Consider the following 13,471-nt stretch of genomic DNA (forward strand, 5'->3'; position numbering starts at 1 on the left):
AAAAAAAAAAAAAAAAAAAAAAAGGCTCACCCTGTACGCCCGGTTCGCTCGCTATGCAAATGCCACTATGCGTTTTTCTTCTTTTTGGAGAGACTGATATCGAAACAGGAGATCGTTCAAGTTCGTATTAGCAGACGGTTCGGCTAAGCTAAGAACTTTTGTTCGAATTGGTTGAAGCAGGAGTGTCGATACCCTGGCGCGAACGAATGAGACGAAGGCCCGAAGGATGCTGTAGGGAAGACTCTAGGCGTTCCGACCAAAGTAGATTTTGCTTTGTCGCATCGCTCCTCTCGCCTCCAACCTGGCTCAGCGCCTTCCTGCGTCTGGATTCGCGTTCGTCCACGGCGGATTGCATGATGTGGCTGAACCTAGGCTGGCCGAGGCGACTGCACAGAGCAAAGTCTTGAACTAGGGCTCTGAGCACGGGAAATGGAAGAGACAAGAGAATCCCAGACAGCAATGTTGTGATGTGTCGAGTAGGTCCCGCTGTTGCATCGACAGGTACCTGACCAAACTGGATTTGGGAAAGTCGGGGATCCCGGCTAGCAGGTCGAACGTCGTCCCATGGCAGCCGCGGGAGATCGTGGAGGTGAACAGCTGTGGTATCGAGCTCGAAATCCGTGGGGAAGTTTTGAACGATAAAACCATTGATGGCATGCAAGAATTGCGTACTGAAAGAACCATAAGTTGGAGTAGAGTCGGTCTCAAACTTGGAGAAGGCATCGTCGCTAGACGATGGGCTCGCTCGGTCTTCCAGACTGTCCTCCACCCGCCAGGTGGCATCCAGCCCGCCATCGAGCGCGAATGGAATCGCAACTTCGAGTGTGTCCCAGCGGAGGAGGGCCGTGGCTATTTCAAATCCGCGGGCAACGATGTTGGGGACCTGCAGGAAATGGCCAGCAGCCACATACGCCAGGGCATGCTTCATGCGCTGAGGTGGAGAACCAAACTCATGAACGTCCGAAGGACCCGTAAATGGTGACAATCCCTGGAGAAAGTTCTGCACGAGAAGTAGGTCCTCGCTGTACAGGTATCGGAGGGCTTCTGCGAAAATTGGACCATCAAAGAAGCGGTCTTCGACAAATATGTCAAGCACGCGAAGACCCCCTTCGTACCGCGTCAGATCCGACGATGCCATCAGTGATGCCAGCCTGCGATTACGGCCAAGAAGCAGGCTATGGACTGGAAAGACGAGAATAAGGTTACCGCTTTCGCCTTGACGAAGCTTGAGAACAAGGTCGGCATATTCTCGGCCACCGAATCGAGCACGAAGGTAGTCTCTCAAGTGAAATTCTACCTCGTGGGTATGAGGCAACGGCTGGAATGGAGGCGCGGTAAATTTACGCGGGTTCACGCCGTTTGTCATTGGAAGGAAACGCTTGCGACCGAGGTCATCTACGACGGCTGGATCAGCCACGTCGTCCATTGCCAATACCCTCGGCGAAGAAGCCTGGGATGCGGATCTTGAAAATGGCTGGCCTCCGTTGGGGCGCGTTTGTACGAGTTGGGGCGAGAATGGTTCAAGGCTGCCCAGTCGGCCGTGGCCGTTGACGCTGTGCCATGGCTGTCCAGGTCTGAAGGGCGCAGGCAGTTGCTGGTCTCTTCCAGGCCCAAAGCTGCCCTGAGGCGCAGTAGTCATTGATGGGTACATGATCTGCGCGTTTGGCTCAGAGAAGGTGTGGGCGTGTCCGGAAAATGCCATGGGCGGCACAAACTGCGAGCCCATGAAGCCCGGGGGAGGCGGAGGATATGCCATGGTGCCATTTGTCACAGTGGGAACTGGAGATGCGCTAGAAGACTCAGGGTGACCACCAAAGACTATGCTGCTGTTGCCAGGTCTGGGATGGTGCAATGGTATGTGACTGGCAAGAGGCTGTGGACGAGTAAAAGTCGCTGAGCTCGCAGAAGTCGGAGTCGAACGGTCCGTAGAGGGGTAGAATGGAGGGGGAAGCTCAAAAGTCGGGCGCTGAGGCCGACTGGCATTGGTTTTGGGAAGCCGGTCGGGGATACTCGTTGGGTATTGCTCCTGAGTCTCATCCGGGCCCATTTGACGGTCTTCTGAAGGAGGGTTGCTCTCTGCCAGCCAATTAGCATGGGAACTTTGCAAAGCGGCTAGCAACAAACCTGTGGCATGACCAAGCTCGAAGTTGTAATGCGACTGGGCGGGAACCGACCGAGAGGAAGAGCTCCGCTCACTTCCACCATTTCCTTCATCAGAAGAAGGCGCCAGCTCATTGGTCAGTTGAGTGTGGGTGAGCGTCTTGTTCTCGTCGCGTTCCTCACCATGGTCGGTTGTGTTCTTGCGATTCGCGACAGGATCTTCGGCGGCCGGATTGTCAGGCCTTGGCTGGTGCGGAGGGTACGGTTTCTTCTGCTTGGAAGATCGAGCCAAAGGTAAAGGGATTGCAGGTATGATGCGAGAGACAGGTGCAGGCGTGTTGGACTTTGCGCGCGTCGAACGAGCTGAGTCTGCAGCTGGAGGCGCCATTGCGGAAGACAGTAGCAAACGGAACGGTGAGGCGGAAAGGTGCGAGCGATGCAGGCAGCGTCTCCAGGAGTAATTGAGTGACTGGAACGCTGAGCAATTATCCTGGAGCGCCTTGAGAGCGAAGGGGGGCGAGACGGCGGTGGGCTTGGGCTTGGGCGAGGTGGTGGAGCGTTTGTTGGAGCGTGAGAAATGTCGGAGAGAGAACGGCAGGTTCCTGGTGTGGGGACCTGGAGCTCCGTCACGACTGGTCTTGGCCGCTGCGCTACCTCTTACAACGACAACGACAACTGCCACCTCGACCATGAGAGTCACCATCAATGTCTGAAATGCCTCTCCATATAAAATACTCAACTTTGTTGGGCGCTTGCAATATTTGTTGGTTATGTTGGGCGCCATGAGTCTTTACTTGGTACGTCACCATGGAAGTTGCGTCCATGAACCATGGTATGCACAATGATCAGCGACATCTCCAATGGTAGGTAGGTCCATGTACTTCGAGCTTTCCTGTTGTGTCATCAGATTTCTCCAGTATTCATGCCGACATAGTCTGAATCGATCTCCTATTCCCTTTTGCGCTGATCCTTCTACATCTTTTACCTACGCTTCCTTGTCCCTATGTCTACTCGTACGTCGTAATTGCATCACCCATCCATTCATTCATTCCAAAGCATGCCACGATTTTCCGACAAGAGGAACAGAAGAAGGCACAGAAGCAATACCAAATCACTCGCGACTTTCCCGAGTAACCTCAGCGGTGAAGGGGCAACCTCTCAAAACCACAACCTTCTCGACCTGTCAGCGGAGCCTTTCCGCTTTGCCCCGGACCTTGATATAGCGAAACGCAGAGGTAGCTGGAGTCGATCTCTAGAAGCCCACAGCTGCTGATATGCTTCCGAGAAAACAAATTCAGTCTACTAGATCAGATCGGGCCTAATGAGTCCTGCGATTCGCGTCCCAACAGCAAAAGTAGATGCGAAGACGCGCGGTGTGAAGAGGGCGAAAATCAAATCCAAAATCAAAAAGTTCACTGCAAAACAGGGTCTGTCGTCCAAGAAGGGACTCATCAAGGCCAAGTTGGGTCTTGTCGCTGCCCGCATAAAGCCACGCAACAAAGTCTCAACAGAGTGGTAGTTCAGCCGAAGGAGATCGCGCTATCAAAACCAGTCGAGTCATCAGTATTGGATTTGGACGATGACACGGTAGCGAAGGGGGGACCCGTGGGACAGCTACATGGATTCAGGTTTGGACCAGTACCGGATGGCTCTGTTGCAACTATTGCATCACCCCAAGAAGCGCTCCGTCCGAATACCAGTTCCAACCACCAACAAACCTTCGAGTTGGGTAATCTGGAACAGTCGTCCTCATTGGGGTATAAAGGCTTGCCCAATCCTGTCTTTGCTTGTCGAAACTTTTCTTTCCAGACAGACACCGACCGCCACAGTCCCGTTGTCCAATTTTCTCAACCAACAAACCCTGCTGAGCTAGAAGTACCCTCGACTGTCTTTACTCTTCCCTCTACGACAACTCAAACGACACTAGACACTTCCAGCGCAGTCAAAATGAGCGACAACGTTTCTGAGCAGGAACAACCCCCTAAGCTCGCTCAATTGGTTGCTGACTCTGAGCCTGACTACAACGATGTCAAGTCTATCCCACTACCTCGTCCTATTGGACCACCCGTTACGAAGCTTAGGAAGTTCAGGAGCCTGCCCCCACCAATTCTGTATGTCTGCCAAGCCTGGTCCGCGTGCGCAAACATCTACAACTCGTACGACCAGTTGACCGGAATCCGAACTCTACACGATGTGTATTGTGATACTTCACGCTGTCGCCTTCTTCCACGTGAAAAATGTGGACATCTCCATCGGGGGCCTTGCACACTGAGGCCCGCGGAAATCCAACTGAGCCAGTTAGATGAAAATCCACTTCCAGGATTGGGAGCATCGGTGCCGAATATGGAGCAGCCTACGCCACCACCACATTCTCCTGGATTGCCGAGATGCGATCAATCGGACCTTGGTACACACGCCGAAAGTGTATGCCGGATGTTGGGCTTGGACACTGGTCCGCAGAGAACTGTCAGCGACCAAAACGATGAAGACCTTGGCGACCACGCAAGCAACGTCGCCAGCGAACGCCCTGTTCCTTCAGCAGCCCACCAAGAACAGCGTCTCCACGATCAAGCGAGTGCCATCGTCGGAGAAAACTCTGTATCTGCAGCAAGGCAATCCGAAAAAGGTGATGGGACGGAGGGATCTGAGCATGGAAGCGACTGGATCAATGTTGAAAGCGACTCGACAACTGGAGAAAGCGACGTCGCCGAGGAACGCTCTGTTCTTTCGGCCTCTCACCAAGAACAGCGTCTCAACAATCAAGCGAGCGTCGTCGCACAGGAAAGCCCTGTTCCTTCAGCGATGGGAGCCGTAAATGATGATGAGACGGAGGGAACTGAGCATGAAAGCAGCTGGACATTTGTTGAAATCGACTCGACAAGTGGCGAAAGCGAATGGACAATTTGGGAAGGCGACTGGGCAACTCGCGAAAGCGACTTCACAACTTGGGAGCGCGAATGGAATGCTTGGGACATCCGTCGAGTCTGCTGTTGATGACGAGATTTACCAAGGCGTTGACTTTTCAAGGAGCAAACAAGGGGGGATGATTCCGTTGACAAGTCGAATTGGGTTGTGGCTCAGTAGGTGAGTATGTAGTTGTTAATGCCCTAAATAATAGTGATGCATACTGAGCCTCCAGTCGAAGTCTCATTTCTGTGTGGTCTTTGTAAACAATGAAGGGAAAGCTCGTTGCCTGGGCGAAGAATTTTGGTGATGTCATTTTGCTTTTTCTGGTCTAACGCGTCGCTGGCGGAAAAAGTTAAGCCCGGTTGTTTATGCTCGCGGTAACGGTTGCCGTAGACACAACAACAAACCAAGCTCTTCTGCAAGTGCGACTTGACGATTTGGTTCCACAAGATCGCATCATGTCCAAACCATTGTCACCTGTGCCATCTGGCTCTATCAATCAAAGAACTCCCTCAACCGCCCGCAAATTCAACTTGAGCACCAACTCTCGCCCCTCGCCAAAATCACCACTTGTAAACATGGAAGGAAGCGCCGAGGCTAGCTGCTACACAGATGCGCCGAGCTCTCCATTTATATCTCTAGATTATCAGGAGAATGTACCTCCTGAGGCAAGAAAAACTTCGGCAGAGCAATTGGAGGAAAAGAAGCCAACTCTCGACGACCAGCCTGCGCAGAGCTCGCCCAAACCCACCCTCTCGCCGTTGAAAACCTCGAGGTCGCGCGTCAACAGCGTGTGCACACCGAGAAAAGCTTCTCTGGTCAGCGAGGCGTGCTCTACGCCAACCGCGCCCTCCGAACGCACGCTTCGCGACAACGAAGGTTTGACAGTTGCCACCGATGCGATGGAGGCGGAAAAATTGAACACATTGGTGGATATCTCGTTCTACCAGCCCACCGTTGCTGCGCCGGACAGGGAGGAAGACGAACATGATGTGGATGATACATGCTTCAGCACCTTCTCAGAGGTCCCGAACACAGACATGACAATGTTTGCAAAGCTCGGCCAGCGTACGCCTGGAAGGCAGAGTGTGAGTTTGCAATGGCGCTGTCGGAAGCCCGCCATTTACAATGTGCTGACTTGAACAGACATGTACGCCTCGCAGAATGACTACCCCAGGTACTGCCCGCAAGCGTGATTACAACGGATACGACAGATCTCCCTCTCCAACTCCTCGCCGCCACAAGTCGCCTTCTTTGATTGACAGAGAAGCAGACACTACCAACCTCTTGATCGACTTTACCCAGCAAATGGACTCTCTCTCGGGCAACGTCAACCGATCTCCCATGCGGCGCCAATCCCCATCAAAGGGCGGAGACCACAATCTGCGCGAGTTCTTGCAGAATCGCAGGTCGCCACAAAAGCCCAGTGCTCAGCCCTCAACCCCATCGCGCAACAACAATCTCCTCAACCTGCTCGACTTCGAGCTGCCTCCAATGCCGACCCCGAAATCTGTTCCCACAATTACTGTCCGCGAGTTGGAGTCAATGAAGTCACAATATCAGTCGCAAATCTCGTCGCTTACGGCGACATTGTCGGGACGCGCTGCGGAAGTTGAGAGCCTGAAGCGCGCAGTGGCCGACGCTGAGCGCCGCGTGGGCGAGGCGCAAGAACGAGTGCGCGAAGAGTGCAACGCACGCGAGCACGCTGAACGGGAGAAGGACGGCTGGGAGAAGCGCGGAATTGAGGTGGAGGAAGTGCTTCGCAGCATTCGCGAGGAGGTGATCAACCACGAGAAGGAGCGCGAGCAGCTACTCAAGCGTCTCGACGACAGCGAACGTAGAGCAGACGAAGCAGAAGCACGCGCATCGGAGCATGAAACCCGCGCTTTGGAAGCTGAGGGCAGGGTCGTCGATCAGAGCATCATGACAACTGCCGAATCGGGCGCCACAGGCCCGCGCTACACCGCGGAGGAGGTTCAAAAGCAAATCGACGAAAAGATTGCAACGCTTTGCCGTGAACTGCATGCAGTCTACAAAAAGAAACACGAAACCAAGGTCGCCGCCCTCAAAAAGTCTTACGAAGCCAAAGCCGAAAAGAAGCACGCCGAGCTCAGCAAGCAGGTTGCAGATCTAAGCTCCAAAATCGCAACACTCGAATCGTCAACAAACGCTCGTCCATCGTCGTCGTCGTCTGCGTCTGGGACTCCCGTTCCACCCACTCTTGCATCATCTGCAGTCGACCTCGCGCGCCTGAACGAGCAAAAGGCCGAACTCTCCGCTCAGAAGACGCGTCTCGCCGCGCTGGCGGGCGAACTCGAAGCCCTCCGTGCCGAGCGCTCGCAGCTCCTCTCCGAGCTGCAGACGGAGCGCCAAGAGAAGGGCGACCTGGTGGCGGCCGTCGACGAGATGCTCGCGCTGCAGTCTGACGAAGCGGCAACGCCGCAGATGCAGCGCAGCGCAGCCGAGGAATTCAGAAGAAGCGTCACTGGCGCGTCTTCGGTCATGCCGAGTCCTTGCGTGCCGCCGCAGTCGATGACGCCGGCGGGTGCCATGGCGGCGCCGCCGCGGCCGAGCGGGTTGGCTAGGCCGTCGACCGGGGCGGGCGCTGCTGGCAACTTTGAGAGCCGTCTGCGCACACCTGGTGGAGCAGCTGGCCGTGCGGGTGGTATGGGTCTTGCGGGTGCGGGCCCGCCGCGTCGCAGCAACTTGCTGAGCAACATTGAGCGCATGGGCATGGGTGGACGGAGTGCTGGCGGTGAGCAGTGAGCGAGCTTGCTCTTTCGCTCATGGTACGGATCGGAGTTGTACAGCGGGCAAGCAAGGAAGCATAGAAGATGTTGAAAAAAAGGGTTCCTGTATTCGGATAACGGCATGCATCCCCGGAGGCGGCGGCGGCGGCGGCGGCGGCGTTCCTGTACGGCTACAACGGCGGTGTTTTGTTCTCTTCTCTAGGGCGCCGTTTGGGTTCTCTTCGACTGGTGTGAGGATGGACTCTGGAACAATGGTCATGGAATGGGGGTTTTTACAACGGGATCGGTTTTGGCATTTACTCCTTCGGAGGACGGAACGAGATGGGATGGGATGGGATGAACTTTATGGACTTGAATGGTGTAGGCTGTCTATATCTAGTCGGGCTCACTGTATCGATCTGACTTTTTTTTTTTCTTTTTCTTCTTTTTCTTTTTTGTTTTTTGCTTCATCCACTCACTGCCTTGGTTCGTGCGTGACGTGGGTCGTCTTTTGTTGGTGGGGAAATGAGGAATTGTGTTTTCAGAGTATCTTCTGCCTGAATCACTGCCACACCTTCTAGCGAGATGAAGGAAGAAGAATAAGAGGAGGACTTGAAGGGCAGACAACGTGTCAGGCAGAGAGGTGGGGCCCAAAGGAACATTTCGTTGCTCCCTCAACGTGACGCACCTAGTGGAACCATTCAAACCCACCATGTCATTTGACTGAGCGGACAGAAGGACTCAACGTCTCCACATCTCCACACCATGCATTCAGATCACCAACCAAGTAAGTCCATGCATGTAATGAGTAAATAGAGGGACAAGCGCCCATGCCTATCCCCACTATTCGCTGTACCCATGCCCGTACCCATACCCGTACCCATACCCATCCATATCCATATCCATATCCATACCCACCCAATCACCCACTCACCCATCCACCCATTCCATCCAAGCGCGGCACGGCACGGCAAAACGAAGACGAACACGAAAAGAGGGGGGAAAGAAATCCATCCATCCATCCATGGCCGACCAACCGACCAACTGACCAACCGACCGAAGCAAAGTCAAACAAAATCAAACCGTTGTTCAACTAGCCAGCCCAACCAACCAACCAACCAACCAAACAGCCAGCCAGCCAGCCAACCCAAGCCCAAGCCCAAGCCTAGCCCAGCCTGACCCACTTCGAACGAGAAAAACGAGAAAAACGAGCAAACGGGAAAAGAAGAAGAAAGGGAAGGGAAGGGAAGGGAAGGAGAGGAGAGGAGACGCCGAGTACTCTGCTCGCTCTTCCTCCGACTTGACGACCTGAATATCCATCGATTCAGCGGGAAATAAATGTTGGTTTGGCGACCGTGCAGGAGGTACTAAGCAGATGAGACGAGATGAGAGACCACCACCACCACCACCACCACCACCACCACCACCATGTCCTCCTCCTCCTCCTCCTCCTCCTCCTCCTCCTCCAGCAGCAGCAACAGCAGTAGTAGTAGTAGTAGTAATATAAGAAGAAAAGGAGGGAGGAACAGGGGGGTAGAGACGGAGAGATAGCACAGCAGCAGCGATACGCAATCAGGCCAGGGAGAGATGCGCGGACAGGAGCTAGGGGACAAAGACAAGATACGACGATGACGACGACGAGGAAAATCCGTATCTTGTGTCTTCGGTTATAGACAGGAAAAGAGGAGCTGGCTGGGGAAAACCATCAAATCTATTGGGTAGAAGGCGAGTAGGCAGTCAGACAGGCGGGCAGGCAGGCAGCAGCAGCAGCAGCAGCAGCATTCAATGTGGAAACCCTTCCCTTTTCCCCTGCCGTCCCCTCCCTCCACCCATTGCAAGGTGTCTGTTCGTTTGTAGTGGTAACAACTAGGAGAAAAATTATAGGTTTACCCGGCTTTGATTGACTCGCGCTTTGAATTTGTCCCAGCTGTGCTATCAATCCCAACGACAACAACAACAAAGAAGAAAAAGGAAGAAAAAAGAAGAACCCGAGTTTGCCCGCACCCGCGCAACAAAGGCAGTCAAGCTCAACTCTTTCTCTCTCTCATTCTCTCTTTCCACTTGGAAGTTTTTTTTTTGTAGACGTCCCTCTGTCCCTCTCTCTGCAAATGTGTGCGCGTCGTCGTGTATCGATCTTTCGTCTCGTATACGCCGGCGGAGCCAAGACGAAGGTGTTGAGTGGGGAGAGGAGACGCCATGCGTTTGTCGTCCGTCTAGTGCTGTGAAAATCGATAGTTCTTTGGAACTCGTTGGTCTCGAGGTCGATGGAAGCCGATTCAATTAACTGCTGAAGGAAGGAGGGAAAGAGAGGGAGGAAAAACCGCTAAGTGACATTTCTCGGATCGATTTTGTTCGCCAGGTGTGGGAGGAGGTGGAGGTGCTTCGCGATACAAGCAAGCTCATAATGGATACAGGCCGTGGTTTCTTCGGTCGTCGGACGGGGTCGCGTGGATCATGACGGAAAGGAGGACGCTCTATCTCCGGCCGAACCTGCTGCAAGGAAAACATCGGTAAATCGTTCACAGACCATCTTGTTCTTTACTTCTTGCTGCTGCGAGGAGTAACGGGTTTGACTGAGCCCATGTTGCTGACGTACTTTTGCTTCTTTTCGGCTGGTTTCAGAATCTGGACGCGGGGGGGTTAGCCTACTGTGGCAGTGGGTCTGAGACGCAAAACCGTGCTTACCTGGAACGAGCAGAGGAGGGACTCGTCGACGCTCATCATGGCGCCCGCATTGTCGAATTCGCCACAGTAGTTGGGCGCGCTGAAGAGCGTAACCAGCTGACGCTTGGAAAAGAACTCGTAGCCATCCTCGACGACTTGATGGGCGCGGCAGATGAGGTCCATGTCGTGCTTCTGCAAGAACCGCGAGACGACGTCGGGGCCAAACGTGAACGAGACACCTCTGTCATTTTCGCTCCAGCCCGTGATGTCCTTGTCAGGATCAGACCAGAGCAGGTCGCAGAGCAGACCGCAGTCGGGAATCTGCAATGGTCAGCAAATGTCCACTGCCCACCATCCTTCACCTTGTTCGCACAAGCCCGCGGGCAACACTTTGCAAGGGCGGGGCTTACATCGGTCGGTCTCATCACGCGCCTGATCTGCTCCATCGAGTTGAGGTCGGGGCTCAGACCGCCGTGCATGGTGAAAATCTTCTCATCAATGATTGCCGCAATTGGCAAGCAATTGAAGCAGTCAGTGAAGGTCTTCCACAGCTTGATGTTGTACCTCCTCTTGCACTCATCGTAGAAGCCGTAGATTCTGTTGATGGAAGCGCATTCGTGGTTCCCGCGAAGAATGAAAAAGTTCTCGGGGTACTTGATCTTGTAGGCTAGGAGCAAGCAGATGGTCTCGAGCGATTGCTTGCCACGGTCCACGTAGTCGCCGAGGAAGAGGTAGTTGGCTTCGGGAGGGAATCCGCCGTACTCGAAAAGACGCAAGAGATCGTAGTACTGGCCGTGGATATCGCCGCAAATCTGGGGCGGTCAGCGGCGGTGATCCTTTTGCGTTGTCAGCCGCGAGTGGGACACGTACCTTAATTGGAGCCTCGAGCTCCAGGAGGATGGGCTGCGAGATGAAAATCTCACGGGCCTTGGTGCACAAGTAGCGGATCTCGGTCTCGAGGAGCTGGACCTGCTTGCCAGGCCGGCTCCCTCGCACCTCCAAAAGTCTGTCTATGATGGAATCCAAATCCACCTCTTGTTCGGCCATGGTCGGGCGTTGGCGATGGCAGCCGCGTGGTTGAGAAAGGGAAGGAGAGAGAATGCAGAGCTGGCGCCCAGCTAAGGCTGATGACGCGCCTTTCTCGGGGGAGATGAAGGTGTTGCGAAGCCCTGGTCTGCGTTTGTCAGCGGGCGAGCGGGTGGCGGTTGTGCGACTGATGAGGGATAGCGTGTGGGCGTGGGGAGAGGACGAGGTCGAGGGCGTCGAGGGCGGTGGTGGAAATGGGATGGGCCATGAAAGCGAGGAAAAAACTTGCCTGTGACCCTAGGAACCCCGACTCCGGCAGACAAACGATGCTTTTAGCGGTGATTCAGATCAATTCGGGTCGGGTAGTGGCGTTTTGGCTCTTGAGCCCCTCGAAAGTTCGCGCGTCGGCGAGTATGCAATCACGCGACTGTGGTCGAGGCGCTTGGTGCGTTAGTCGAGGTGTGTTGGCGATGCGAAGAGCTCTCGAGGCGGTCGCGAGCAGAGGATGGGTTGTCAGCAAGCAGCACAGGAGGCCAGAGAGTCAGAGGGCGCAGCTCGGTCGAGCGTATGGCAGGTCACGGCCAAGGTGGGTCGCGGCTGCAGCAGGTCGAGTGCACGTCACGCAAGGACGCGAAGCAGGGTGTCGAGAGCGGATGGCAAAGGCGGGCAGGACGGTGAGTGTCGTGTCGCGGTCGGGTGGTGAGGCTGATGAGTTGGTTGGTGTTGGAGGCGGGCGGCGGTCGACGTGAAGTTTGAAGTGAGCCTTCTCTCGTTTAGGAACGGGCAGGAATGCACGGTCTCTGGCCGCAAATTGCAGAGCGGGCAGAGTCGCAATCGAGGAATGCGTTTCAGCAGAGCAGAGCCAAGGGATGCGCGGGATATAATGGAGAGTGCAGTGCAATGCAGTGCAGTGCAGTTGGTCGAGATCAGACAAGAGGGTGCGACGGAGGGGAGGGTAGAAGAGAGGAGAGGAGAGGAGACAAGAGGAGAGGGAGGAGAGGAAGCGATGGGCGTGGGTAGGCGTGGAGCGAGCGAGGGTGGTGCTGGTGCTGGTGCTGGTGCTGGTGCTTGGTGCCGGTGCGGGTGCTGCGCGGACAGGATAATCGGACAGGACAGGACAGGCAGGACAGGACAGAAGGACAGAAGGACAGACAGACAGACAGACAGACAGGGCCAGACAACAACAGGACGAAAATCAATTAGAGTGCAGTATCTACAACTCATTCGTTTCTCCAAAAAAAAAAAAAGCCCATCATCCACCGGTCAGTCAAAAGTGTCCATCCATCCTCCAGTCGTTGGCGCCCGACGTCTCGTCCCTGAAAGAAAACAAAGCCAAAGCCCATCCCATCCCATCCCATCCCATCCCATCCAAATTATTTCCCTCGTCTTCGCTCGACATCTCTCTCTCTCTCTCTCTCTCTCTCTCTCTCTCTCGCCATGTTTAGTTTTCCACCTGTTCATGGCCCCGCACAGCCCTATCCACCGACCAGTCTGGCCTCTTCCTGTACAAAACGCCATGCACAACATCTGCCCCTCCACGATGCGCCTTGACGCACGCCACGTACGCCAGCCACCGGCTCGTCTTCCAACTCGTCCACAGCAGCCAATCATCATCACGTGAGCCCCATCACTTCGCATCGCTGGGAAAAAAAATCTCAGGTCAATCGTCGCATTCGCTATCTCGTTGCTCCTTTGCCCCTCGCGCCTTGAATCGACAGTCCCAACCAAGACAAAAGAGACGGGAGAAAAAGCCGCCGTCATCTCCACGTCTATACTTTGCGCATCAAGTCCAGATAGCCATCTCCAACGCGGGTAAAAATACCCTCTCCCATAAAAATACAGGGGCCGTAGAGTGGATACGCGAGGGGGAAAGAAAGGGGGAAAAAAAAGAAAGAAAAAAAAAACAGGCAACCGTGAGCCTCTCGGCTCTTCATGCTAATGCGCAAACAAACAACAAAGCATACAATCAGACACAAGTGGATATCTGGAAAAGCCTCCCTCCCTTTCAGTGCATCAAAACGCCGACATTGCATGCTCCAACCCCC

General features: G+C 54.5%; 5 protein-coding genes across 5 annotated transcripts; 2 read left to right on the plus strand and 3 right to left on the minus strand.

The window, feature by feature from the left end:
- Positions 1 to 2,663, minus strand: IWZ02DRAFT_444114 (uncharacterized protein). The gene is made up of 2 exons (XM_066767083.1): positions 2,125 to 2,663; positions 1 to 2,076 (listed from the first exon to the last, which is right to left on the minus strand). Exons 1-2 carry the CDS (start codon positions 2,486 to 2,488, stop codon positions 149 to 151), a joined length of 2,292 nt encoding a protein of 763 aa, XP_066625143.1. The 5' UTR covers positions 2,489 to 2,663; the 3' UTR covers positions 1 to 148.
- Positions 2,664 to 2,753: 90 nt separating this feature from the next.
- On the plus strand, positions 2,754 to 5,432 carry IWZ02DRAFT_444115 (uncharacterized protein). Its single transcript, XM_066767084.1, has 2 exons — positions 2,754 to 3,335; positions 3,386 to 5,432. Exons 1-2 carry the CDS (start codon positions 3,158 to 3,160, stop codon positions 5,092 to 5,094), a joined length of 1,887 nt encoding a protein of 628 aa, XP_066625144.1. The 5' UTR covers positions 2,754 to 3,157; the 3' UTR covers positions 5,095 to 5,432.
- A 153-nt stretch (positions 5,433 to 5,585) lies between these two features.
- IWZ02DRAFT_372037 (uncharacterized protein) lies at positions 5,586 to 7,773 on the plus strand (the record flags this gene model as incomplete). Its single annotated transcript, XM_066764603.1, has 2 exons — positions 5,586 to 6,095; positions 6,154 to 7,773. The coding sequence occupies 2 exons, from the start codon at positions 5,586 to 5,588 to the stop codon at positions 7,771 to 7,773; spliced, it is 2,130 nt and encodes a 709-aa protein (XP_066625145.1).
- A 2,501-nt stretch (positions 7,774 to 10,274) lies between these two features.
- IWZ02DRAFT_372309 (Metallo-dependent phosphatase-like protein) lies at positions 10,275 to 11,447 on the minus strand (the record flags this gene model as incomplete). Its single annotated transcript, XM_066764620.1, has 4 exons — positions 10,275 to 10,361; positions 10,422 to 10,721; positions 10,811 to 11,212; positions 11,271 to 11,447. The coding sequence occupies 4 exons, from the start codon at positions 11,445 to 11,447 to the stop codon at positions 10,275 to 10,277; spliced, it is 966 nt and encodes a 321-aa protein (XP_066625146.1).
- A 1,189-nt stretch (positions 11,448 to 12,636) lies between these two features.
- Positions 12,637 to 13,470, minus strand: IWZ02DRAFT_178002 (uncharacterized protein). The gene has a single exon (XM_066762250.1). The coding sequence runs from the start codon at positions 13,185 to 13,187 to the stop codon at positions 12,690 to 12,692; it is 498 nt and encodes a 165-aa protein (XP_066625147.1). The 5' UTR covers positions 13,188 to 13,470; the 3' UTR covers positions 12,637 to 12,689.
- Between the last annotated feature and the right edge of the window lies 1 nt (position 13,471).

Source organism: Phyllosticta citriasiana (assembly GCF_038021145.1).
Source record: "Phyllosticta citriasiana strain CBS 120426 chromosome Unknown IWZ02scaffold_3, whole genome shotgun sequence".
NCBI classification, from domain to species: Eukaryota; Fungi; Ascomycota; class Dothideomycetes; order Botryosphaeriales; family Phyllostictaceae; genus Phyllosticta; species Phyllosticta citriasiana.

What these genes read in the sequence shown, in the direction of transcription:
- IWZ02DRAFT_444114 (XM_066767083.1), bottom strand. Translation starts at nt 2,488, where the DNA reads ATGGCGCCTCCAGCTGCAGACTCAGCTCGTTCGACGCGCGCAAAGTCC. An exon ending in CGAGCTTGGTCATGCCACAG is followed by an intron (nt 2,077 to 2,124) that starts GTTTGTTGCTAG and finishes ATTGGCTGGCAG; the next exon opens with AGAGCAACCCTCCTTCAGAA.
- IWZ02DRAFT_444115 (XM_066767084.1), top strand. Translation starts at nt 3,158, where the DNA reads ATGCCACGATTTTCCGACAAGAGGAACAGAAGAAGGCACAGAAGCAAT. An exon ending in TGATATAGCGAAACGCAGAG is followed by an intron (nt 3,336 to 3,385) that starts GTAGCTGGAGTC and finishes TATGCTTCCGAG; the next exon opens with AAAACAAATTCAGTCTACTA.
- IWZ02DRAFT_178002 (XM_066762250.1), bottom strand. Translation starts at nt 13,187, where the DNA reads ATGACGGCGGCTTTTTCTCCCGTCTCTTTTGTCTTGGTTGGGACTGTC.